This window comes from Gouania willdenowi, chromosome 19, assembly GCF_900634775.1.
Source record: "Gouania willdenowi chromosome 19, fGouWil2.1, whole genome shotgun sequence".
Lineage (NCBI taxonomy): Eukaryota > Metazoa > Chordata > Actinopteri > Blenniiformes > Gobiesocidae > Gouania > Gouania willdenowi.
Window position 1 is genome coordinate 11,534,382 of NC_041062.1, and position 26,229 is coordinate 11,560,610.

Here is a 26,229-nt window from a genome sequence, read left to right on the forward strand (position 1 = left end):
TAGCCCGCCCACTTACCGCTACCGGCAGGAAAACTTTCGCTTGTGCTCGGCCAAAGGTTCCCACACTGAAAAAAACCATTCAGAGTCACAATAAGACGATTTAAAGCACTGTGGGAGTGTGGACGAGCGCCTAGGTTAGACGATTACCACAGCTTGAGACTTCTAATCTGCAGGCTCCGCCCCTTTATTTACGTGACGTCATCGGAACAGGCTTTCCAACTGCCTGCATTGAAACAAAAGGTATTTATCGTGTTTTATTACATATTGTCAAGTTATTTTTTTCAGTAATTTGTGCTAATTCGATATTGTGATATGGAGTAGAATGTAGACGTGCTGCTCACTTCTTAAAACCTGCTGCAATGTGTTCATAAATGTAGGTTTTTGACGTCTATGGAAGCAGGAAGTGTTTATTGATCTATTTTTGTGTATTTATTGCTGTGTTTTTCATAGTATCCAGTCCTGCAAGTTGATTAAATTAGGATTTGTGTGCAAATTACTTCTAATAGTAGTTTTTATAGCTTAAGATAGTGAGTCCTGTTTATCCAGTTATTTAGCTTTCCATATTGGCTCTGACACATAGTTAAAAATACTTCTTAACTACTATTATTAAGTTAAGTCATTAAAAAAAAGCACTTCAACTCCACTATATCTTTAATTTTTATGACGTACTGCAATATTTTTTTAGCTATTCTATAGGTTATTTATGTTAAAATTCTGTGTTGTAACATCTGTAAAGCACCATGTGTACCCCGTGGGGCTGGGCAAAAAATAAAATCAATTTAATCGATTTATCAAATTTGTAGATAAAAACGATTTATTTTTTTTGCAAATTCGAGTTTTTTTTTTTCAAAAAAATTCTGCAGTCATTTTTAAGTGCATTGGAAAATAAAAAAATTGAAACTCGGATTTTTCTTTCAAAAAATCTGAGATTTTTTCTTTTTTTTTTAAAGGTATAATCTCCCAACCCTAGTACCCCTACTCTAAAATATGTATGTAATTCAAGTTGTCATATTGATGATAATAACAAAAAGAACACTCAAGATCGCAAACCTCCACCAAGCACCAATTCTCCTCTTTTTTTTTAGATTTTAGCAGTTTTCTGGTTCAGTGATCCTGATCATTTAATCTTTAAAGAAATGTCTATCCTTATTGAAAACGATGCAGTAGATCCAAATATATCGTAGGTCTGTATGTGTAGGCCTCATAGCTCAATTAAGCAAAGGTATTTCTACCGCATAACGGGACACTTTCCTCACAAACTAATATTGAGGATTCAAATTCGGAAAACTGGCGCATTGCATTGTGGGATTGGGTATTCCGGAAAAGAATACAAAAACGGTGCAGAAGCGGAAAAGTTTAAAGACAGATTTGGCAAGGATCGGCTAAATCTGTGCTGACGCTGAGGAAGTCTATTCTTTTGGTTTCACCGCAACTCATATTAAAATGGTCACGTTATCGCGCTAAATTCACGATACCAGATTAGACTGTCATGTTCAAACTAGTTACATTTTTGATTCTTAAGAAGTGCTTTTACTTAATTCTTCCCGTGATTTCTTGAATTTCTTCGCCGGACAAGGAAGCAAAAAAGACTGTATTTGGGTGTTTCCATGGAAAGCCACAAAAACAACAACCGTCATAGTTTTGGCACCACTTTCAATCATTGAAAACACCATAAATGTGTTGTGAGGTCACTTTGGCCGAGTGTTTGGCATCGGTAGTAGATCGGAACAACTTTTGGATGAAACGTCAGTCTGATGGTGTCTGAGAAGTCTAAAGAGTGGCAGTGGTAGTACGTATGGTACAGAGGGAGTTGGACGCCAACACAAGGATCTTCTAATGGATGTTTGACTTGATATGGAGCCAACGGAGACATACAAGGGTGGAGTAGCGACTTTACTTTAGATCCTATGGCAGGTCATGTTTTTTGATGTCTTTACTTTAGTTTAAAGACCTTAAAAACCCAGAAGAAAATGCAAGAACTTCCCCATACAATGTTGATACTGGGATCTTGTCTCTATCTCAGATGAAGGTGATCCAGCACACTGCGAAGACTCTCCACAACGCACTAGTTTCAAACTCTCACGATTTAGTACAAATTTACGATAAGTACACCAAAGAAGAGAAGCTTCTTCTCGAGGACGGGTATCGTGCAGGGCAGACGGGGTCCCTTTTCCAACCCATCACCGTGCACTCAGACTCAGACTGGATCTCTGCTCACCCAGAGGAGCCTCAAGACTTCCAAAGCTTCTACAGAGACCGTCACAGAAAGATCCCCAGTGCAAGCTGCAACACTGTTTATATTCAAACCATAGGTGAGTGTGTTTGTGTAATGTACTTAGTGGCTGCGTCTTAATGCAGGAGGAATGTGTGGACAAGCTTGTTTTTCTATATTTAACTTTGTGTGCAAATGTTACATAACTGTCAAATGCAACATTAGCAGTTAGTGGCTGCTTCAGGTTAATACGTCCCATCCTGTCAACGTTGTAGGTTCATTTGGAGAAGCGGGAGTTGACACAGACCAGTATGTGGAGTGGCTCAGAGATTACTGCCAGGCTTTTTTCCATGGGCTTTCAGTCAAGTCACTACCTGCAGTGTCTGTGTCAGACACACAATGCTCATTCAGGGTGAACAGCAACTCCCACAATCTGCAAATTCTTACTGGTAATCTAGAGATTTTGTTTTTTTCTTTGATAAACTGTGTAACATATTTACTAAACTCATTGTTGAAACTTCTGCATTACCCTAAAATGCATTTACATTCAAATTTGATTGTGGTGTTTAAAAAACATCTTAACAATTGTGACTTTTGCAGTTTGATTTGAAGTCATTGCTGTTGTTTGTTTTCTAAAGGGGATCTTCTGCAATTTCTGAGAAGGAAGAAACCAAAAGATGCTTTTTGTATCATTGGAATCACGATGATTGACCTTTATCCAAAGGACTCCTGGAACTTTGTCTTTGGCCAGGCCTCTCTGAGTGAAGGTGAGTGTTTACAACATATAAACAAATGTTCCAGAAACCCTAATATGATGGGGGGGGGTTTTTCTTGCTTTTTAATTAGATAAAACCCCAACGTATCAAAAAGTAAAGCCAGCAGCAAACATGTTCAACTTTATGTAAAGATTGTATCATGAGATAGAAATTAAGTCAATGAAATGGTTTCTGGTGATGTAGTTAGTGTCAGAAGCCACCAGATAGAGCTAAAATGTTCCAAAACTTGGTAGGCTTTATGCGTCACTCACGGCTTTGTGCACAGGTATGGGCGTCTTCAGCTTTGCCAGGTACGATGACAACTTTAACTCCAAGTGCTACGCTGGAAGGCTAACAAAGCAGCTTCAGCCAAAGCAGGGGGACTATTCAGTGTTCGAAGGGTATTATACTCCCCCCATCACCAGCATGCTGCTGCTTAGGTCCTGCAAGGTGCTTAAAAATTGTGATAAACAGTGATAAAAACACGTTAAGCCCACACCAAAAACAAAACAAAAAAAACACACACATGAATATTGATATTTCATGTTAATTGCGAGCTTAATTATGTGATTTATTTGCTGCATAATGAAATGCTTCTTTCCAGACAATGACTCATGAGATCGGACACATGTTTGGGATACGTCACTGCCAGTGGTTGAACTGTATAATGCAAGGATCCAACCACCTCGAGGAGTCCGACCGTCGTCCTTTGGATTTGTGTCCCATCTGCCTCCACAAGCTTCATGTCTCCCTTGGCTTTGATATAGCTGACAGATACAAGGTAATAAACTTTTTATACCACATACTTTACTGTAGTTTATTGCTTTAACACCTGAGTGGCATTATTGTTATCTACACCAAAGTGGATGTTTTACTTTGAGATATGACTGTTGTGGTTTATTATCTACATTACACAGATACGGTGGTGTGAAGTTTCCCTTTATCTTTGTAATTCATCTGAAGACTAGCACAGATGTGATTGCGCTCTCAGATAATGTGAATGGTTTCTGATTTTAGGGACTGTGATTTATCGTTACTCTGCAGGCTTTGCTCAGCTGGATGGAGGAAGGTCAGAGTCAGACATCAGGTACAGAGACGGCCTCTGCACATCACCCAGCTCTCCATTTTCCCAAACTCACACAATCTTTTCATTCTTCCAAACTGTGGCTCCGCAGCTGTTTGGACAAACTAGGAAAAGACTAAAAGTTAAGCCTACAGGCAGTGGTCAGTTTCCTTCTCTGTAATTATACTTTTTTGTATAGTGGAGACTTTCTACATCAGCAATGATCAATAATGACTTTAAACTGATATTAAAGTTTGCATGTTTGTGGGATGGAAATAACTGGGATTTAAGGTTATTTTTTGCATGTTCTCTCCCCAAACAAGAGAGCATGTGTCTGTCAGGGTTCTTTTTAAACAGTGTTCTCATTTATTCCTCTCTGAATTAAATTAGTCGTTGATCTACTACTAGAATGGAGGGAATGGTCCAATACGCCACATAGATCACTGTGAAGATAACTTTTTTGTGTCTTTTTTTTTTTTAAACCAGTTTTTATTATTGAAACTATTACATGAGTATTCTATGCAGCATTGTCCTTTTGATCCAAGTTTTGGTTATTAAAGTTACTTAAAGCACAATGACATTTGTATTAATACGGTAAGAAAAAGAGCTTCCAACAAATCAAAATAAGTTTTAAGTCCAAAAGCACAGCGGTAAAATGGTGAAGTTTTCCTTTTTTGGCTTCTCCTTGTATAAAAGTGTAGCTTTCCAGTGATACGCATAAATATCTTCCATCGTCTTACGGGTTTCGTACATTTTGTGATTTATTTTTTTTTAACACAGTTTGCAAAGATAAATAAAATCATTTACGATCACTTGAAAATGTCCTTTTGGTAAAAAAAGAAACTTTTATTCAAATACAGCTTCAAAAAATGAACATAGGAAAAAATTCCATTTTGGTTTTTTGTTTAAATGAAACATTAAGTTGTGCGTCTTTTGTTACATAATAAATATATTGGTGACATGTTGACAATCGATAATAAAACACACATTTGATCAAGTGAGCCTGAGATTTGTCTATTATCTTAGGATAGTAGGTAATCTGTGCAGTAATTGGCTGATATCATAGAAATGACGACCAGCAGGTTATTAAACAGTGCTAGGTCTCCATTTTGACAGTTGAAGGTCAACCATTAAAGCAAAAACTGACGATTCATTTAAATCTACACTTCACTTTAATGTCCAAGCAATTCAAGTAAACTATTCACAAGGCTTTTCTGTGAAACCAGAATAAGTTAACTGACCTAAATACAGTTTCTCAGCAGCATCACACCAGCTCATTGTAAATTAACCCATTTATTAGCGTAGCCCTTTAGTGTCCTTAGCATCCTTTGAAGCACTTTGTTTCTTGTTTTCATCTGATTCTAAGCAAAAGGCAGGACTGTTACTTCATTTCCCCCCTTTACTTAATCTTTATTTTGTTCCTCAAGGACTCCATTGCTTTCATGAGCATCCCTGGGAGTATCCGTCCTTCGCCTTCGGCACAGTAATCCTTTTTTAGCAGGTTTTACCAAACCCAGGAATATGGCACTTATTCCCATGCCGGCTGCACAGGAGTAGAAGGCTGATCCGTAGTTCTGAGAAACGTCCACCAGCACACCTGAGCAGAGGATTAGGAACAAAAACATCATTGATCAAATTTAGGAAACCAATATTCAACCAAGCTTGATGATAAAAATATCCCTCTTACCTCCTAATGGAGGACCAGCAAGCCCAGCAAAGCTTTGAATGAAGACATAGACCCCAGCAGCTGAAGACATTCTCTCTATCCCTACCACATCATCCTCAGCCAGCATCGGGATGTGTGTGCATGCAAGAGTTCCCATTAACATCCCATACACGGCGCTGCAGACAGCCAGACCATAAAACTCTGTGACCAAAGTAAATGCCAACAGATCCAGGGTCATTAAAACGACACATGCCAACATGACAAGTAGTTTTTTCGTCCTCAGTGCTTTCCGTGTCATGATCCACCCGACTGACAATCGGCCCACAATCTCAGCCACAGCCATAATGGAAAGCATGTAGCTGGCCTGATCGCGTTCAACGCCTCGACTCACACTCAGATCGATGATGTAAAGCTGAGGGGCAAAAAATCCCAAAGTGGCAAACAGTCCAAAGAGAGAATAAAGAATGAACGTGCACTCTTTGAGGATGGAGAAGTCTAAGAGTTTGAATTTTAGTTTGGAAGGCTTTTCTTTTCTTCTTTCCTCTTTCATCACTTGATTTTCTTCTTCGTAGTTGATTTTAACCTCTGCTGTGCCGTTTCTTGGTGTGCTCTGGTTGGTCTCTGACTTTGCTTCATGGTTTAAAAAGGTATTTTCCTCAGGGCTACCTGTGGGCTTTTCCTTCACAGATTGAATACCTGAGTCCCCGGTGCTCACAGAGTCTGTGGTCAGCTCATTGTCCAAGCTGTAGAAGGTATTTTTAGCAGAGTTTTGGTTTTGAACCGAGTTCTGCATTTTTGGGTTCTCCGTTGTCTCTTGGGCACTGAGGTCTTCTGGATCTTTTGTAGACCGTTGGTCTGTCCTTGTCAGTTGGTCTGTCTCTGTCAGTTGGTTCCCTTTGGGTTGGATAACTATTCGACGAAGCAGCGCACCACAGATGATGATGATACCCTGCAAAGCTCCCATTACTGCCATGGTATGTCGCCATCCAAGATGGCTTTTCATTGCACTAAATGCTGAAACGTAAAAAGAGAGATTTATTAACGGCTTATAAAAATTACAGCAAAACATGTAAAGCAATAGAGTACTTGTTAGTGTACTGTGCAACATAGAGCACAAGATACTTTTTCTCATTATTGCTTTTGCCAGAACTTTTCGACGTAACCTTGTTTTACTTTAAACAGTAATGGTCTAGAGCATACACTGCCTTGTTCTGTTTTTGCTGGGACCTTGAACTGGATAAGTGCATATATAGATTAAGCATAAATGGTTTGTGGTACCTGGTGCAAGAGCAAAGATTGCCAACGACTCCCCAGTAGAGGCAATGGCTGTGACCAGAGATCTTCGATGGTCAAAGTACTGGGAGAGTAGGGTCACAGTGGGCAGGAAGCTAAGACAGTATCCAAAACCTATGCAGGTGAAGGAAAACAATCAACATAACATTGGGGCAGTAATAGAAACAGGTTTGAAAGAAAATCCAAGCACTTCTCAATTCTGTTGAATGAGTGCCGAAACATTATCAAGGAAAACTCTGAGAAAGTCCAGTTTACCTTCAGGAAATTGAGTAGATTTAGGTAGAGACAAAAGAATAATACAAAAGCAATACCTGCGACTATCCCGTAGGTGAGGTACATTTGGTTGACAGAGGTGGTAAAGCTAGTGACAGTGGTACCAGTGGAAATTAGCAGTCCTCCAACCATGACCACAAGTTGGAAACCAAAGCGGTTGGTCATCACAGAGGAGATAGGAGCTGATGATCCATGATAAACAAACTGTTAGCTTATGTTGAGATTTTGATCATATACAGCATTTCCATGTGTAGTCTAACTCAATTTTTTGGAACAACAAAAACATTTTGGTGCTTACCATTGAAAGTCATAACAAAGACACAGATGGAGACAATCCAGGAGACTCGGCTGTTTGTCTCAGTAAACTCCTCCATCAGGTCCTGGAGGAAGATGCCAAAGATCTTGATGGTGCCGTAAGTAAAAGCCTCAACCAAGAAAAAGGCCACAGCGATCACCCATCCCCAGCCTCCATCGGGGGCTTTGGTGTACACATTTGGTTTCCAAAACTGTTTCAGCTTTTCTAGGCAAATAGCCATGATCTGGAAAGACAATAATGTTTTTTATATTATGAGAGTAATATAATTGCATTAGTCTATCAATGAGCTAAGAGAAAGTTTTCTGTGACACTAAGTCCTGGCAGTTAGTGCAACACAGCAGCCATTCACACTAACTTATAATATTTAGTACTAAAACCAATCAATTTATTGCCACATGCACTTCGTCTAAACGAATGTCCATGGCTAGATCTCTCTCCCACTGTGCTCACAACAGAACATCTGTGTCAGAAGATGCAGATCAGAGGCAAACCTACGTCAATGTTTCTCCTGCGTTTACAAATGCTTAAAGATGAGCACTGTTTGACCATTAAATAAAGACACTCATTAACTTCCTCTATTCACTTCCCTGTTTTTTGGGTGTTAAAAACTGTTATTTAGCAATAACTTTTGAATTTTAAGCATTTTGATGACAGGGAAACAAGGATAAGAACTACAAACTACTGCACCTGCTATTTAGTGCTTTCTTTCACCACACTGCAGTCAAGTTGATCAGATTAGAATAAAAAGGGTCAACTTGTAAACAACAGCCGCCTTTACTGCCGTCTAAATTACAGACACTGTCTGTGCTGCAAGCAACAATATTCAGAGAGGGGCAAAGAAGTAATGATCAATGCTGAGACATAAACGAATAAAAACAAGAGCACTCAGAGAGTGCAAACCTCTGCCAAGCAACAAATATCCTCTTTGCCAGAAATCTGGATGAGTAGTCCTCATCATGGTACCATGATCATTCACATGTGAAAGGCTTGGAAGAAATCTGTATCCGCATTAATGACGATACAGTAGGTCCAAATGTGTGGACATGGACACCTCCAGGTTTTCAAAAAATTGCGATAAATTGCACTAAATCTAGATCCGATCCAGATACAACTCAGTGGGGTAATTAACAAACTACCCTGAAATAACAGTCAAATTTAATAAATATCAGTAAATTACAAACCAAGATATACATTTTTCAACTGATCAAGAATCAGTATATTGATCTGCACCCCATCCTCTGGATTTTAATGGAGTCTTACTGGCATATAAGGTCTATCTTTGGTTAAAATTTTGTCAAAATCCTTGGCGATGGAAAATATAGGTTTTTGGATGGTCGGTTGAAACCAGAGGTAGTTCATTGAAAACAAACAAAAAAAAAAAGAAACAGTAAACTAAAAGTAAGTTTAGTAAAAAAACATCTTGTATTGTTTATGTGGGCAGCCGTGGCCAAACGCTTGAGGAAGCAGGCTTGAAACTGGAGGGTTGTCAGTTAAAATCCATTGCGGAACCTTGAATTCCAAGAATCTCTTGAATAGTAGATTCTTAATCTCAATCTCTTCTGGTTAAATACAGGCTTTAAAAAATGTCAGATTTGAATGACACTGAGATGTTTTATATATGCAGAGCTTTTTGAGGCCACTCGATAGATTTCTGTGTTCCTGGGTCAGTTTGTCACAGAATGTGTCCCATTCTGATAGCTCAGTTCCCATGTCTGCTGTCTTAGAAAGCTCCTTGGTTATCCATTCTTTGGTGTATATATACATGTATATATAGTCCACGTGAGAGATTCCCTCCTTTGGCATTTCATCAGACTTTAACTAACAGAGTAATTGCTTCCTTCTCTTTTCCTACAAGAAATTAATGAAAAACTTTAAAAACAAAACTAATTTGACTCAACACCTTTATTTATATTTTTTACAATCAGGGGTGTTTAGCACATTTTTCAGCTACAAGTATCATATTATCAAATCCAGAACCATCTCTAATGTCGTGGAAAATACATAGACGTGAACTAGGAAGATGAAGGCCTGTGTGATACAGAATCCAAGAACTTTATTGATTACCCTGCTGGAAAACCTCAGTCTGATCATTTCTTGTCCATGCAGCAAACTTACTTCTTGTGACACAAAGCATTTGCTGATCTGTGTTCTTTAGAGCATAATCAGGTGACACCATAAGCTCTTTGATCTACTTGTACAGTGAACAAGTGACTAGTGGGAAGTCTTATGACTTAGTTCCTGTTTACTGTCTCTGTATGTTCTCATTCTGTACATTTTGTTGACTCCATCAAACCAGTTATAATAACATGACACAAGCATCCTACACTCTATTAGCATGATAAACCCATCCCTTTCTAATAGTAATCTGCCCGTCACATCTGTTTAAATAACAATTACTCTGTATTAGGGGTGTCTCAATCCGATACTGATATCGGTCCGATATCAGCCAGAAAACGAATATCAGATTTTATTGAAATGCATCTAAAATCTCCGATATAAGCACTGTGATAAGTTTTTGTCCCCACCCTCAGTTGTTCCTAGGGCTGCAAGAACCTAATTGCGATTTTTATGACAGATATTGCGATTTCGATATGATTTATGATTAAAAATTTTTTTTTCTAAATTCTGTTTCTAAATTTTTAGAAAATCCGTTTTTTTTTTTTTTTACAAATATTAATCAATTTTTTTCAGAAAATATTAGTTTTTAACTCCTGTGAGGAAACAAATACTAATAAATAAAAAACCCATAATTAAACAAAAATGTATGTAAAAAAAAAAAAAAAAAAAAAACGTAAGATACAATTAAAAGGAAGATATAAGTTCTACTGTGAGGAAACAAAATAAATACCAATAAAAAAAAAAACTATAATTAAACAAAAATGTATGTCAAAAATAAAAAAATGTAATTTAAAATAATGAGTAAGATACAATTAAATGGTAGATATAAGTTGTACTGACATGGATTATTCTGACTGCTCCTTTTTAATTATTCATGTCATATAAAGATGTATGAGAGCAGCATTGTCACTCAATTTACCTTCAGGGATCAATAATTTACTGAATCTGATCAGGTTTATTGATGAAGTTTTGATCAACTTAATTTAAATTAACCTAATTTAAATGATCCTGAAGACTTCATTCCAGACCGTAATGATTAAACAAACATAAATGTGTAAGACACATCACGTGTAAGAAGTGTTTTTTCACCACTAGGGGCCAGAATATTTTAAAGTCTCAGAAGTTCTTATTAGTCTACGATGTTTCATACTCTACAGTCCCTGGTATCAATGGTCTCGTCCACAACTTTATCCACAGATCTTCTGTAGCTCTGATGAGATGTTTAAACACTCTGAGAAGGTAACACTGATTCAAGTTGCTGCTGTTTTCACGGAGCACAGCAGCAGCGCTACATGAGAAATGGGCGGAGCTCCACAGACACGTTAAAGTTAAGCGGGCACTGGTTGGCTCTGATTTAAGAGTCAGGGAGGATTTGCCTAGTTTTTGCCAGTTTAGAAATAGACGGCGTTTAGGTGGTGTTTGAAGCGGCCAAGATGAGAGTGGGAAGGACATTTCCCAATTAAAAAAAGTCCTTTCCCTCACGATGATGGCATTTAAACCCGATTCTGTCCATTTCCGCGTTCAACAGTAGATTACGTTTTCATTGTTTGATTCCATTAACGTGGATTTTATAGGACCCTAGTGTAGTTGCTAGCGCACTCAGAGACTCGCTGTAGCGCGTACAAGCTTGTGTCCTGTAACCATCTCTGATTGGCCAGCAGCCCAGGAAGACGGTTCTCAGCAATTCTGATTGGTGAACATATACTGTATATCACTCAAATGATGGAGACGGAAGAAAAAACCTCCAGCATCTGAGGTTACATTATCGCATTAGTGAAAACCTTAATATTGATGCGATTAAGGTTAATCGTTCAGCCTTAGTTGTTCCCACCATGTACTGACAGTAAAAAAAAAAACTCAAGTGAACTTGAATTGTTGACTATTGTTTGAGTAACATCACTTGATCAAGCCTTTTCTAACATTCCACACTACAAAATAAGTAATAAAAGTATGTATGATTCGTGCTGTGATCGGCCAATACTCAAGGCTGCAATATAATCGTATTGGGACATCCCTACTCTGTATGCTGTTTTGTCATTATTTTAGTTTTTATTCTGTAAAAAAAAAAAAAAAAAAAAAGTAAACCTGATGCAAAAGACGATGCAGACAAAAACGACAAAAGTCCATCATCATCATCATCATGCATGCCTTTATTATTCCATGCACAATTAGAACAGATGACATACACAATGAGTACTTTTTAGTTCACCAAAACATGTTGAATACTAGTAATTCACACACGAACCCTCAAGAATGACCAAGTAACTAGTTTTGAGGAAACTTTTCATTTGTTTTACACCACAACTATTCACCAGTGTGTTCAAAAATATTAAATTTTTGTCCCAGTAGTATTAAATCTGTGTGAGAACATCTTAGCACAAAGCCTACTTTATATGAAGTTTTCTTATATATAGTGTCATATTAGGACAAAAAGCTACAGTTGGCCTGCCTCAATGAAAGGGAACATTTTCCACCATCTGTTGTTTAATAATATTTATTTAGTTCAGTAATAACTTTTATATGATTCGAGCTACAGTATAAATATCATGTACAGTAGTGGGTTATATATATTTGACCACAAGAGGGCAAAGTCATTCAAATCAAAGTATTGCTATTCTTTTCAAGAATGAAAAAGTCAATATCTAACTATACATGAATAAATAAATAGCAACAACACTTTATTTGGAAAAAAACCCCCACAAAATTAATATATCCATTGTTAACTCGTGTACATAGAGACAAGTGAATAGAAAGCAAATATGTTAATAAAATGTGTACATAACAAGTATTTCATGTAATTCAATGTCCCGACACCCCATGTACGGGCGTGAGTGTGAGCACAAACTAAACTAGACTTCAGAAGAAATCTGAACTTCTGTTTGTAACAAGAATACTTCACTTCAACAAGGTCAGTGTAATAAATAAATAATGAAATACCCACAAATATTCCTGCAACAAATTCATCAGTGAACACAGATTATAATTATTAAGGGTGGTTAAAAAGCCTTAATTCCTGATTCAACTGTGATTATTGAATTATCGATTCGATTTCAAACTGATTTTCAATTATTAACGATCATAAATAAAGTTTTTGATGACTGCTGAATTTTGATCTTCCAATTAGAATCAGTCAGCTTCTGAATTATTTGCGTCATACCTCAAAGCACCTTCAGAGTTGTATATAACAGTGATTCTCAACTGGTGGGCCGGGACCCAAAAGTGCGTCGTGGACAGCTGGTCAAAAATAAATAAATACTTAATGTCTCTCATGTTGAATTTGTCTTTTATTTTTGAGAGAAACTTTTCTTTTGACAGGCATGTTGTGAAATGCATGTTGCACAGGAAATAGAGTTATTTAACGACTGTGGCAAAATGCGGGGCTTAGCATGAAACCAGTTGCAAACCCCTGGTATATAATATATAATGTAATTGAAATATGCAAATTAAGAGGACTTGCCTGTTTTTTAATTCCAATATTAAAAATTTAAATAATTGATCTTTGGAAATTTAGGAATCGATTCATAATGGTCAGTAATAAAATCACAGTTGATAATCTTTTTTTCCCCACCACCCCTAATGATTATTATTCAAAATGTATGTTACTAAAGACAAAGAGGGAAATCTGTAAAGCTACAACTTGTGCAGTTCAGTGAAGCTCTGTTATTATGGGGCGCTAATTGTGAAGTTGCACATGCTAAAATAAACAGCAACGTTTAGCAACACACCACGTGTAGAAAACATATGTGATTTTTTTTTTGATCGGATTTCCAGCCATACTTTTTTGCTTGTGAAAATATAATGTCAATGTTAAATCTAAATGTTAACTATTAAATCTAAATGTAAATATTAATTAATAAATCTAGACGTTAAATCAGCTATTTATCCAAGGAGAAAATTGCTTTTTTTTTTTAAACAGATGCTTTAGAATAATGAATGAAAAGAACAAACACTAAAACATAGAAAAGGAAGAAAGAAAAGCATACATTATTAAATAATAATAATAACTGTTAATTAAATAGGGATTCAATACAATACTGCACCTCTAGGAAAAAGTACTAAAATAATATAAATATACAAATATAACACAGATAAATACAAGTATAGTACAGTGAGCCAACTGTACACTAAATCTAAATCTTACATTTTAAATGATAAATCTAAGTGTAAACATTTCGATTTAGATTTAACATTGACATTATATTTTTACAAGAACATTTTTTTTCTACAAATATTGCTGTAAACCTGGCTAAAAATAACATAAAAAGTTTTACATCGTTTTTTTTTTTTTGTTTTTTTTAACGTGGTTTGTTGCTAAGTGTTGCAAAAAGTTGCTGTTAATTTTATCACGTGCAACTTTACAAACGGCTCCACATATTTCATGTGCAGTTTAAAATTCAACTTGAACACAACTGTTTATTTGTAGGAAAGTCCACACATGTCCAGAGCACCGCGTAGTGCCGGTAGTTTGTGTTCATGTGAGCAGCAGTAACAGGAAGCGCTGATTCTGACGTGAGGCCATTAACCATATGGTCCGTCCTCGTGCGGCTGACGCAACACGCCCGGTCCAGCTGAGGCTCGCGTGCAACGGTCAAAAACGCGCTAGTGAGTGACTTCTCGCGGTACAAGGTAACCACACGGTGTGCGCGCGTGTGTGTGTGTATCGCTGGTTAAGTTACCGAGGCGCTCTTCCCTTCCTCCGCTCCTTCTCACCTGTTATCGGTCACCGGCTGTAGGAAACGGTCCCTCCGGCACTCGAGGGTCGACGAACTCCTAGTCCCGCGCACCGCGTCAGTGAGGGGATAAACGAGGCGCTCGTTGACATTAGAGTGTAAACATACAGACAGACAGACAGACAGACATGGACGTAAACAAGCACACGCACAGACACGCTCTGTGTGTTTGTTACACACGCTCACATTGGTAAACCGACGCGGGGGAGGGAGGATAAAGAAAAAGATCTGGTTGTAGCCAGTTTCCCTCAGCGACTATACAGTCTCTCTCTCTCTCTCTCTCTCTCTCTCTCTCTCTCTCTCTCTCTCTCTCTCTCTCTCTCTCTCTCTCTCTCTCTCACACACACACACTAATTCTTCAACTTGGCATTTTGACAGGAAAAGAAAGTTTGACTGGACAAATTCCCATTCAGGTTATCAATACCTTGATGGAGTTAGAAAATGAGAAGCGCATAATTCTTTTTTCCGGCGTTATTGCCATTTTCCCGTTTTTGTTTTTTTTTACTCTGTCCGAGGTATCTTCAAAGGGAACAGCTTTTCTCATTTAAGATACAATAACCAAATTTGGTGTGTGGCTTCAAGGTATTAATACCTTGATGGGGTTCGAAAATGAGAAGCGCACAATTATTTTTTTCCGGAGTTATTGCCGTTTTTCCGTTTTTTGGACTCTGTTTGAGGTATCTTCAAAGGGGACAGCTTTTCTTAGAAACCATTTAAGATAGTAACTTCATATTTTGATGTGATCACATTTTCTTATGTATACATCTAAGTTCTTAGATTTAGGACATTTAGGAAAAAGTTGTGAGTTATAATGAGAACCAATCTGGCGGTGGATGTTGATGACTGTCTTTTTGTTATTTTTATTTTATTTATTTATTTATATATTCAAAGATTTCCAGGAATTAACTCATCAGTTTGCATTTTTGTGGCTGTTGGTCTATAATATGAAGGACTCTAAGTTGATAAATTGTGTGCAGTTCACCAACAGTAAAACCTACGTATATCTTTAAAGGTGTGAGTGTTATTTTCCTGACATATTTGGGCTGATTCCAGAGCCTTAAATTTGTCCCAAGTGATAATTTTGTTGTGTAATTTTCATTTTTAAAAGTCTTTACTTAAGTATGTTCTGTTTTTTCTTTTTTTTTCTTTTTTTTTGACCACTTTTGAAATTTCCAGTTTGCAGCAAAGAGCAAATAAAATTTACTTAAACTATAACCTACATCGACTGCCAGTTTTAATCTTAAGGTGCTTATTAATTAAGAGATAAAGATTATAATGTAATTGATATGGATGTGAGAGATAATCATGCGTGAATAATAAACCATTCATTAACAGTAGTTTATGCTTCAGTGTAAAGGCCCCCCAAAATGAAAGTCGCTTGGGCCGGCTCTGCAAATATGACCTCGTGTAGTGGGGACAAAAAGCTATAATGCTCATTGTGTTACTAAATTGGCATCTCAACTAAAGTTGTGAGTGTAACCTGTGCAACCCTTTGCAGATTGTGACCCGGGATGGCAGACGGTGGGACCAGTTCTCTCCTGCCACTGCTGCTCTGCTTGCTGCTGTTTCATACAGAGTGTAAGGGTGACACTTTGGCCAGTGAGTTCAGGAAAAAGCCAAATTTCATCATCATACTGGCAGACGATATAGGCTGGGGGGATTTAGATGCTAACCAGGCTGAGCAGAAGACAAACAACACTCCATATCTCAATGTGATGGCCCAGCAAGGTCTCAGGTAGAGAGTGCCATCATTTCACAGTGTGATATGCAACAATAATATCCATGTCAACACTGTAGGAATTTAAGGACAAAAAAAAAAAAACGTGGCTATTATGACTGTTACCATGTCTTCCAGATTGACAGACTTCCACTCTCCAGCATCGACATGCTCTCCATCCCGCGCTGCCATTCTGACCGGTCGTTACGGTCTGAGAAACGGTGTGACTCACAACTTTGGAGTTAATTCTGTGGCTGGTCTGCCTCTGTCTGAAGTCACGTTCCCTCAGCTTCTTCAGAAGGCAGGATACTACACCGCCATGATTGGGAAATGGCATCTTGGACACAATGGAGCGTACGGCCCAACTAACAGAGGTACATTCTATCCATATATCAACATTCTCTCCGTACAAAGCGCCCCTATTTGACCAGTTTAGGTCACGTGATAGGTCAGTCATTGGTCAATTTAGGTTGCGCGACTAAGACTACACCATACCCTAAACCTAAACCTAACCATAAAAATTGTTGCAATATTGGGTTATAACCTAACCTTAACCCTAACCCTAAGACGTACCAATAGCACCGAGGGTTGTCCGTACGGCAACCGTTCAAATAGTCAATCATTCTATATTTAAATATCTTCATTTTTAATTTTGATGATATATGAGCTCAGGATCACACTCCCTCCAGCTGTGTTCAGTTCACATCTGCCTCAACATGATCGTAACTCACACCAACACACATGTTGCATGTGTAATTGCTATTTAACAATTTTATTACCATGGACTCAAACTCATTCTAAAACAGAAACTCTTAAAAGCCGAACAGCCAGTAAAACGGGAAAGATTTTAGGCGATTCGCCTGAGACTTCATACTTGTTGATAGCTGTCTCAGGAAAACCATGACACAGTAATTAAATCCTCTCCTCAGAACAGAGTTTTATTGAAATCTCACCATGAATGGCCACGTTTACATGGGAGCTTTAATTCCTCTTTAAAGCGGAATAAAAGTTAATTCCTCTTTAACCTGACTTTGTAAACACATAATTCCTAATGCTAATTTAATTCTGAATTAAAGTTAATTCCGAATTAGGTGGCTGGTTTATTCCGTTTTTTTAATTCGGAATTAGATAATTCTTCTTTCTTGTAAACACTTCACTTGCCTAATTCCGCTTTAAGTTAATTCTTGTCATTCTGCGCTTGCGCGACTTGCGGCGATGACGTGTGGCCCGGACTCAAGCCTAGACTATTTAATAAGAGCCTTAAAAGACATGGATATAATGAAAAGAGTGGATTGACAGAGGCATAAACATGCAGACTTTCACACGGACACACACAGACTTATTAAACACACACGGACCTTGGTAAACAAGGTAAATGGAACAGGCTTCACTGGACGCGCAGGCACTAGGACCCGGAGGCGGAGTAAATGCGTCCCCGTACTGCATTCACAGGCTGTAATATCACCAAGTTTATCATTTTACCAGTTGTTAGAGCTACTATCTTTACCAGGGAGCAACTATTTATTCCCGGTGATTGTTTTCCAGAGTTTTACTGGGCTTTTTACCGGTGATTAGTTCCTATCTTCCTTCCGCCATCCAAACTGAAACCCTGTGTTATTGTCGAGCTGCTGCTTCAAAACTACAATCAAAATAAAAGTGAAAACAGTTTTCATGTGTGGTGTTCTGTGTTATAGCCGGCAGTTGTGTGTTTTTCCTGATAGACGTGATGCGTCACGTTCTCCCCATGTCCAATCAGAGCCTTCCCAACCCCCAGACCTAAAGCGGGATTATCTAAAACCGAACAAACCAGTTTTCCATGTTAACCTCGTTCGGGAATTACCATTTCAATGTAAACACGAAGCAGAACACTTTAATTCCGAATGATTTAATTCGGAATATATAATTCCGAATTAAAAAACATCATGTAATCGTGGCCAATGTCAGTAGTGATACTTCTTTCTTTGTCTTTTGAACAGGTTTCGACTACTATTTAGGAATTCCCTACAGTAATGACATGGGTTGCACAGACATACCAGGATATAACGTGCCACCATGCCTTCCGTGTGACTCATTCTGCCCGCAAGTGATCAGGTTATGCTGGTTATATGCCCTTTTTTTTCCCCTGACCTATTATCATGAACATGCACTGTATATCAGTACTGTAAAAGCAATCAGCAATCACAAACCATCTGCCAAGTACCAATTTTGTCTTTGTCAGATATTGACAGTTATCTGGATCACTGATCCTGATCATTCACACTTTACAGTAGGTCCACATGTATGGTACACTAGTTTTTGGAAAAATCGCAATGAAATGCGTAATCTGATTTGATAAAACATGGTGAGGTAGAGCAGGAACTAACCCACCATAACTAAGTCAAATTTCATAAAGATCGGTCAGTTTAGAATCAAACTTACAAAGAATGAATGTATGAAATTTTGAAAATTCACCAATGATGAGAGAAAGAGATTTTTCAAATGTTGAAATTGATCCAGAATCATTATATTGATCTGGATCCTCTCCAAAATGTAATGGATTCTTCTATGGCGTAAGGCAGGGGTGCCATGGTTACGACCCGCGGGCCGGATCCGGCCTGATTGTACATCACATCCGGCCCGTGGTGAGGGGAGAGCATTTTTTTTTTTATTTTTTTAATCTAACGTTTAACTTTTTTGTGTCCAGCAGTACACAAAATGTGAAATAAACCCATCCAGTCGTTTGTTTGTGGTCTGTGTAAGTCTTACAACACAGAGAAAATTGCCCCGTTTCAAATTTTATACACTTGTGACGTCACACGTGAAACTCAGAATCAGTGTTGCCAGATCAGATGGACAATTTCCAGCCCAATTACATCTTAGAACAGCTCAAACCCGAACCACGAATCTGGCAACACTGTGTTTGTGACACAAAGCTGAAAAAGCTGCTTCTGCTGTTGCAGCTGCTGTTGCTGCACATGCACGAGCTGGCCCAGCCTGGGCTGCAATTGTTCAACTGGCATCAACTTGTCTGCTCTACCTCCTCAAAAGCGGGTTAATCCCTACATGTTAATCAGGCTTGGTTGTTGCATTTTGTAGGTAGGCGTTTCCTCACATGCCATGGTGAATAATACCTTGTGAATCTTCACACTCATACAGGTAGTAGGTATTACAGTTTTTCAGTATGAATCATGGTCTGAGCTATGTTAAGAAGATCATTTTTTATTAAAAATAAATAAATAAATAAATCATGGGGTATACCCTTGATTTAAGCCTAACAAGATGAGAAACATATTAGATGACGGATAATTGTTACAGTGTATTTTACAGCTGATTTAAGAAAATGGTTAAGACATTTAATAATTGAGAGCGTAATTGTAATTGACTTTCAGGGGAAAAAAAATAATCATAATTTAATTGTAATTAAAAAAAATGCTGGTCAGCGTAATCATAATTGAATTGTAGTTGAACATGGATAATTGAAGACGTAATTGTAACTGAAAAATGTAATTGAGCCCAACCCTGGCCATAGTGTGTGGAAATGTGGGTTGGAATTTACTGGTGATTACTGGCAAAGTTAATGTGCTATCTGTTATTGAGCCAATGTAATGTTTTAATGAATATGATCAAATTTACAGTTTACACTTGTGTCATTTATAGAAAATGTGTTTTGTCTATTTGTTGCATTTCTCATTTATAAATATAGGCTGTACATGGATAGGACAATTGATATGTTTTTAGGGGTTTACTTGCTTTAGGTGGCTATGTAAGTGTTTGGCCCCTGAACTAATATTAGTTTGTCACCCCTGCCTCACACGTTTGTGTGAAACACATACGCTACCCCATTTGAGAATCACTGTTATAGAAAAAGGATTGACTCCTTGGAATGAATGTTTTGTTCATTATCGTCAACATATAATCTATTATTGGTATTTTTCAGATTAAAGAGACGTGCACATGGAGGCTGCTATTCGAAGATGGGCCTTCCTCTCATTGAAAACAACACTGTTGTGGAGCAGCCGCTTAACTTGTGGACGCTAACGGAGAAATACATATCAGCAGCACTCAGGATTATACACAATGCAAGGTTCAATGACCCCCCCCCCCCACTTCTCCTAACTCACTCTGTATTTATGTACTTTCTAGTGCACTTTTAGGACATATAAAGAGATTTTACTTTGGCAGACTGATACTGGTGCTATGGCAGTTTTTCTGAATGCCTGTGTTTGTTTGTGTGTGTGTGTGGGGGGGGTGAACCCTGCTGTTTGCAGCTGTGCATGTAGAGCAAACATGCGTCACACTCCTCCAAGGTCATGTGAACAATTTAGAAGTTGTTAACCCTGTGCTTTCAACAATGAAAGACTTTTAATGGAATAGATTTAGTTTATAGTTCATTCCAAAATGTACAGATTCGCAAAATTAAATGCTTTTAATTTATTTGTCCGGTCTTTTGCTTTTATCATAAAATAAAGACAAGGAATTGCACTTAAAGCTGCCAGCAATGATATTAGTCAGTGTGACCCCAAACACACACTGCTAAAGTAACCGCATCATGTTTCTGGATTATTCACGGATTGAAAGTTGTGCCAAAAGAATTACTGATTTTGTGGATTTCCACAAAAACCCCTTGGATACAGACAACATTTTATGTCTCGAGGAGTGACATCATATCGCAGGGAACGCCATAAACAAAGCAGGACGAAAAAACGGCATCAAGTGGAACTTTTCTGAAGTTCAAGCCACATGATAATTTGTCAAAAAACTCAATGTTTGTCAAAAAGAAGAATTTTGCAAGCTGCAATTCTTACCTTTGACATTTGTGTGTGCGTAAATTCTCCCATTTTGCAAGACAATTTACTCTTCAACCTTGTCATAGTTTTCAAAATTCATTTTAATGGTCTTGATCTTGGTCTCAACTCCCAAAAGTATTGATCTTGTCTTGGTCTTGGTGCATTCTGGTCTCAGTTATTTGTGTTAAAAGAGATGATGGGGATCGTTGCCAGCAGCTTTAAGTAAAGTCTCGTATGTTTTGCCACCATTCAGTTTGCAGGGCCACACTTAATATCTAGGCTCGTGTGAGTTTTTCAACGTCTTCCTAAGTCAAACTCCAAATTGACATTTGCTAATCCTAGTTATTTGAAAAGAAAATCAGTTTCTATGTCTGTGTTATCTCAATGGTGAAAGTCAAGGATTGTCATAAATGTCACGTGTTATGTTACTGTGACACTTGTTTAGAGAAGTAAAGCACACATTATCTAACTCGGGGGTCATTTCATTTCTTTCAGAGAGCGAGGCAAACCCTATCTGCTTTACTTTGCACCAGCTCACATGCACGTCCCTCTGGCCCCCCCGCTGACGGATAGCACGGATAGCGCGTATGCAGCCAGTCTGCGAGAGCTGGATAGTCTGGTTGGTGCAGTCAAGACTGCATCTGATGAAACAGACGGAGATAATTCGCTCATCTGGTTCACAGGTCCGTCATGGGGGGCATCGCACAGAATAAGACTGTGTGTTCATCACTTACATTTTTCAGTTACAATAACGTTTTCAATGACGATTGCAGTGACCAGCATTTTTCCCAATTACAATTTTTTTTTTTATCCTCAGAAAGTAAATTGCAATTACATTTAACAACTACAATTAATCACAATTAGCAAGCCTGAAATAACCTAATAAAAGTTAACCTTCCTCTTGTGTTAGCATCCTGTTAGCATGCCTTATACAGCAACAGGATCTAAATCAGCTGTAAAATACACTAAAAACAAACATCTATTATTTCATTCCTTTACTATCTATTAGTTACCTTGTTAGGCCTCTTAATCGATGAAAACATAGGTTTTATAATATTTATGGTGTGGGCATCTAAACCTTTTTTTTTGTATCCGTATACCCCTCGATTTTAATGTTTTTTAAATGGTAAAATGTGGGAAAGCTTGATATGAAACATATTTTAATATTTGTTAACTACATGTGTGTAGAACTGTACATAGAACTGTTGCATGGTTCCCTAGTTTTGCATTGAATTATAAATGACAATTTTTATAATGTTTCATGGCAATTACAAATACAAAGTCAATTTTCTGAACTCCATTACAATTTAATTACGATAACGACATCAAGACATGTTAAAAATTAGAATTACAATCATACCATAATTGTAATGAATTATCAATTATGTGATTACATTTATGATTGACCACAACCCTGTTTTACACATCTCAACACTGTAATAAGGTGACAATGGTCCCTGGGAGCAGAAGTGTCAGTATGCAGGGAGTGTGGGACCTTTCAGAGGAACATGGCAAACAAGTAAAGGTATAAAAAATGACATTGTTTTTATTTAAAACAAATATTTAGATTGTAGCGGTAATTATAGCATCTTTTCCATGTGTGCTAGGTGGAGGTTCAGCTAAGCGGACCACTTGGGAGGGAGGCCATAGGGTGCCAACAGTGGCCTATTGGCCCGGGAGGATTCCTGCTAACACTACCAGCTCTGCTTTGCTCAGGTAGACACGTGATCATTTATTCTGTGGTTATGAAGGTTTTAGAATAAGCAGTTTAACGTCCAATCCCAGTGTCTGTGATATCAGGACTGGGAGCATTGACTATTTGTTTATAAATGTTATTTGTAGAGGTGAAAGTAGCAGATTACAAATATTCAAGTTACTGTAATTGAGTTGCTTTTTTCAGTTCTTGTACCAATAAAAGTGTTTGTGGAGCAAATATCTCCCCGATCATTCATTTTACTTGTACTTAAGTACATTTTAAAAGAAGTAATCTGTTACATTTCTACACCCAACCGTTACTGAGTAAATTATAATGTTTTGTTTTAAAATGATCAACGGGCATTGTGAAACTACAAAAAATTAAATGACCAGAAACAAACGCCAATCAGATTAAACGTAATGCATAGCACCACAACAGCATTGAATGGGGGATATTTCCTCAGTTTTCCTCAGAGTTCATAAATATATATATTTTTTAAAGAATTGTAATTTTTTGACAAACCTTTTATTTTATACAGAAAATTAATAATTAAGTTCCAATTTTGCAAGATCTGGTCTTTTTATTTTTAAGTTCATACATGAGATGTTTACTGTATGCAAGGGAACCGTGGCAAGATTTATTACCAAGAATAAACGTAAGGGGTGAAAGTAACTAGTAACTTTTACTTTGAGTACTATTTAATTGAGCTACTTTTTACTTGTACTTGAACACATGCAAAAATGCTTGTAAATTAATGCAACTCCAACAACAGTGACAAAATAATCATGTTTAATGTCTGCACTTAATGCAGTGGCATGGACATTTTTGCTACAGTCCTGTCCCTTGCTGGGGTGGAGCCCCCCACTGATAGACGTTATGATGGTTTTGATGCATCAAATATTCTTCTACATCAAGAGCAGAGAGGACGAGAGGTACAAGCAAATTCTCTGTATTTTGCCCGTGTTATTGCATTCTTCGCGCGCCATTCGCAAATGATAATACTCTCATTTTATTTATTTTCCCAAGTTTCTCTTTCACCCAAACAGTGGGGCTTCTGGGAAATTTGGTGACCTGCAAACAGCCCGAACAGGGAAACACAAAGCTTTCTACATTACAGGTAAAAGGGGGGTGAGGGGTATGTTTAACAGAATCAGATCGATAAGTCACTGAACCACTTGGTACTGGTCCAACATCTTGTGAAAAATATGTTGTTAATAATTAATGGGTTCAAACTATTTGATGTCCTCAAATGTGTGTTTAAATCGCAGCCAGTTTGAATCCTAACCTGCATCTCTCACTGTTATTACTGTATTTAAATGTACAAATGTAAATGAATGTCATTGTCACCTGCGTGTCAAGATAATCCCAAAAAGTTGATGCCTTTTTTTTTTGAGTTTATTATGATTATCCACCTGAATACAACTGCTGTGTATTCTCACCCTAATGTGTTAACTGGGTATTTTATTTATTGTGGTTTTTTATATACTTATTGTTGTGTAAAGTGTCCTTGGGAGTCAAGAAAGGCATTTGTATTTAAATAAAATCTAATATTTATTTATTGATTGTTATTATTTTAATCTATTACTCGTATATGTTAAGGTTTTGTTTATTCAGACAAGTCTTTTTCAGGAAATTTTATCTCCTGAAAAAAAAAAGAAGAAAAAAAAAAAACATGGCTGAATAAACAAAACCTTAATATATATTTAAAAAAAGAAGACAAAATGAACTTGCTGGAATTATCACTCTTATATAGAGATAAGTGATATTATTGGCCAATATTTGCCATAAAATGTAATATCGGTCTACATTGGTATCGTTTTTTTCACATATTGTCAAACCAATATGTGCTGTTGTTTGAAACAACATAACAAAAATGAAAATTACACTTTTTCTATTACTAAAGTTGAATAAGTTTTCGTATTTTGCACAACAATGTTTAATTATTGATTAGTTCCAGTGCAGCATTACATTAATCAGGTTTAATCTGTTATTTCCATTGAGAAATACAGTATGTGACCTAAACTTAGGTTGAGGGGGTCTATGGATACAGTGGTGACAGTTAATATCAGAAATGTAGTATTGGACAATATTGGCATAAATCTAATATCAAACATCTATAATATTAAATCAAATGCACTCTTTTGGCTGTTTTTTCAGGAGCAGCAGAAGCATGTGGTGGTGGAACAGGCCAACAGCAGCTCCACGATCCACCGCTAATATTTGATCTCGATCATGACCAGGCAGAGGACACACCTCTAGAGGTCGACACACCCGAGTACCAGGATGTAGCAGAGAGGATCGCCCGCAGACGAGAGGAGCTGCTGTGGGACATCGCCTCAGACCAGTCAGTGTCCACAGCAGATTACAGCACAGATAGCTCAGCTGCTCCCTGCTGTGACCCCACGCAGCCCATGTGTCGATGCCATACGCTCAGATGAAGTCATGTAAACCCTCACACCAAGGTTTGGGTCAATTCTAATTGTAATCGAGTAATTAGTAATTAATTATAATTATGACATATTATTATTCCGGTCCTTTATTATTATTCTATGTTTTTCTTCTTCCATCTGATTTAACTCTTCCTAAAATGTGTCTATTTGCCCCTTTTTAAACTTTTTTTTACTTTTTCAACCTCATTGCTTATGTTCAGTTAATGCTAGGTTCATGCTAATGCTAGGTTAATAATAATGCTAGGCTAATGCTATTACTAGGCTAATGTTAATGTTAGGCTAATGCTAACATTAGGTCAATGCTAAGCTAATGATATTGCTAAACTATTTTTAATGCTAGGCTAATGTTAATGCTTGGCTAATGCTAACGTTAGGTTTTAATGCTAAGCTGATGGTATTGCTAAGCTATTTCTATTGCCGGGAGAAGGTTAATGCTAGGCTAATGTTAATACTAGGCTAATGCTCGCTAAAGCAATGCAATTACTTTTTCAACTTATTGAACCCCTTTCAACTTCAACTTAATTGCTTATGTTCAGTTAATGCTAGGTTCATGATAATAATGTTAATAATAATGCTAGGGTAATGTTAAAGCTTGGCTAATGCTATTACTCGGCTAATGTTAACACTAGGTTAATGTTAATGCTAGGCTAATTCTAACATTAGGTTAATGCTAAGCTAATGTTAATGCTAGGCTAATGCTAACGCTAATCTTAATGCTAGGATAATGCTAGCTAATGCAATGCGACACGGACCAGCACCTGCAGCCTCACTTGCATTTTCAGTTGAGTTGTAATTGAACATGGACAATTAAGAAGTAATTGTAATTTAAAAATGTAATTGACCCCAACCCTGCCTCACACATACAAAAACAAGCCAGTGACAGTTTTAAGCAAACATGCAGAGATGGTTATCTCTTCTGAAAGTGCACAGCTGTCAGTTGGTGATGTCCAATGTCCAAATGCAAGAGATGTACAAACAAAAAGAGGCAGAAGAACTTTGTCCAGTCACACCAGAGGTCACACGAATAATCAATTTATCATTATACTAACTAAAAACACATTCAAGAATTTAAACCTGGTGGAAACAGGAAAAGTTGGAGCGTCGTTCCTATGGTGCAGAGTGTTTCATGATCTGTGCAAGATAATCACAAATATTCATAAGGATGAGACAATTC

At 37.5% G+C, this 26,229-nt stretch overlaps 3 protein-coding genes across 7 annotated transcripts; 2 read left to right on the plus strand and 1 right to left on the minus strand.

Moving 5' to 3' along the window:
* The first annotated feature begins 40 nt into the window (after nt 1-40).
* amz2 (archaelysin family metallopeptidase 2) lies at nt 41-16,041 on the plus strand. Of its 2 annotated transcripts, XM_028475600.1 has the most exons (8): nt 41-240; nt 2,024-2,312; nt 2,488-2,661; nt 2,851-2,979; nt 3,254-3,417; nt 3,572-3,748; nt 4,012-4,191; nt 15,925-16,041. In XM_028475600.1, exons 2-7 carry the CDS (start codon nt 2,024-2,026, stop codon nt 4,168-4,170), a joined length of 1,092 nt encoding a protein of 363 aa, XP_028331401.1. In that variant the 5' UTR covers nt 41-240; the 3' UTR covers nt 4,171-4,191; nt 15,925-16,041. The 2 variants fall into 2 exon arrangements, with proteins under 2 accessions (XP_028331401.1, XP_028331400.1); XM_028475599.1 differs by lacking the exon at nt 15,925-16,041 and having other exon boundaries at nt 4,012-4,306.
* Nucleotides 3,664-25,332, plus strand: arsg (arylsulfatase G). 4 transcript variants are annotated; one of them, XM_028475597.1, is made up of 12 exons: nt 3,664-3,748; nt 4,012-4,054; nt 15,925-16,161; nt 16,282-16,517; nt 18,120-18,234; nt 20,060-20,206; nt 21,405-21,592; nt 22,354-22,434; nt 22,517-22,625; nt 23,417-23,537; nt 23,632-23,722; nt 24,763-25,332. In XM_028475597.1, the coding sequence occupies exons 3-12, from the start codon at nt 15,938-15,940 to the stop codon at nt 25,041-25,043; spliced, it is 1,593 nt and encodes a 530-aa protein (XP_028331398.1). In that variant the 5' UTR covers nt 3,664-3,748; nt 4,012-4,054; nt 15,925-15,937; the 3' UTR covers nt 25,044-25,332. The 4 variants fall into 4 exon arrangements, with proteins under 4 accessions (XP_028331398.1, XP_028331399.1, XP_028331395.1 ...); XM_028475598.1 differs by lacking the exons at nt 3,664-3,748; nt 4,012-4,054 and adding an exon at nt 4,087-4,191; XM_028475594.1 differs by lacking the exons at nt 3,664-3,748; nt 4,012-4,054 and adding an exon at nt 14,094-14,322.
* On the minus strand, nt 4,839-14,625 carry slc16a6a (solute carrier family 16 member 6a). The gene is made up of 6 exons (XM_028475593.1): nt 14,407-14,625; nt 7,561-7,801; nt 7,301-7,444; nt 6,975-7,103; nt 5,718-6,710; nt 4,839-5,627 (listed from the first exon to the last, which is right to left on the minus strand). Exons 2-6 carry the CDS (start codon nt 7,796-7,798, stop codon nt 5,434-5,436), a joined length of 1,698 nt encoding a protein of 565 aa, XP_028331394.1. The 5' UTR covers nt 7,799-7,801; nt 14,407-14,625; the 3' UTR covers nt 4,839-5,433.
* Nucleotides 25,333-26,229: the final 897 nt, after the last annotated feature.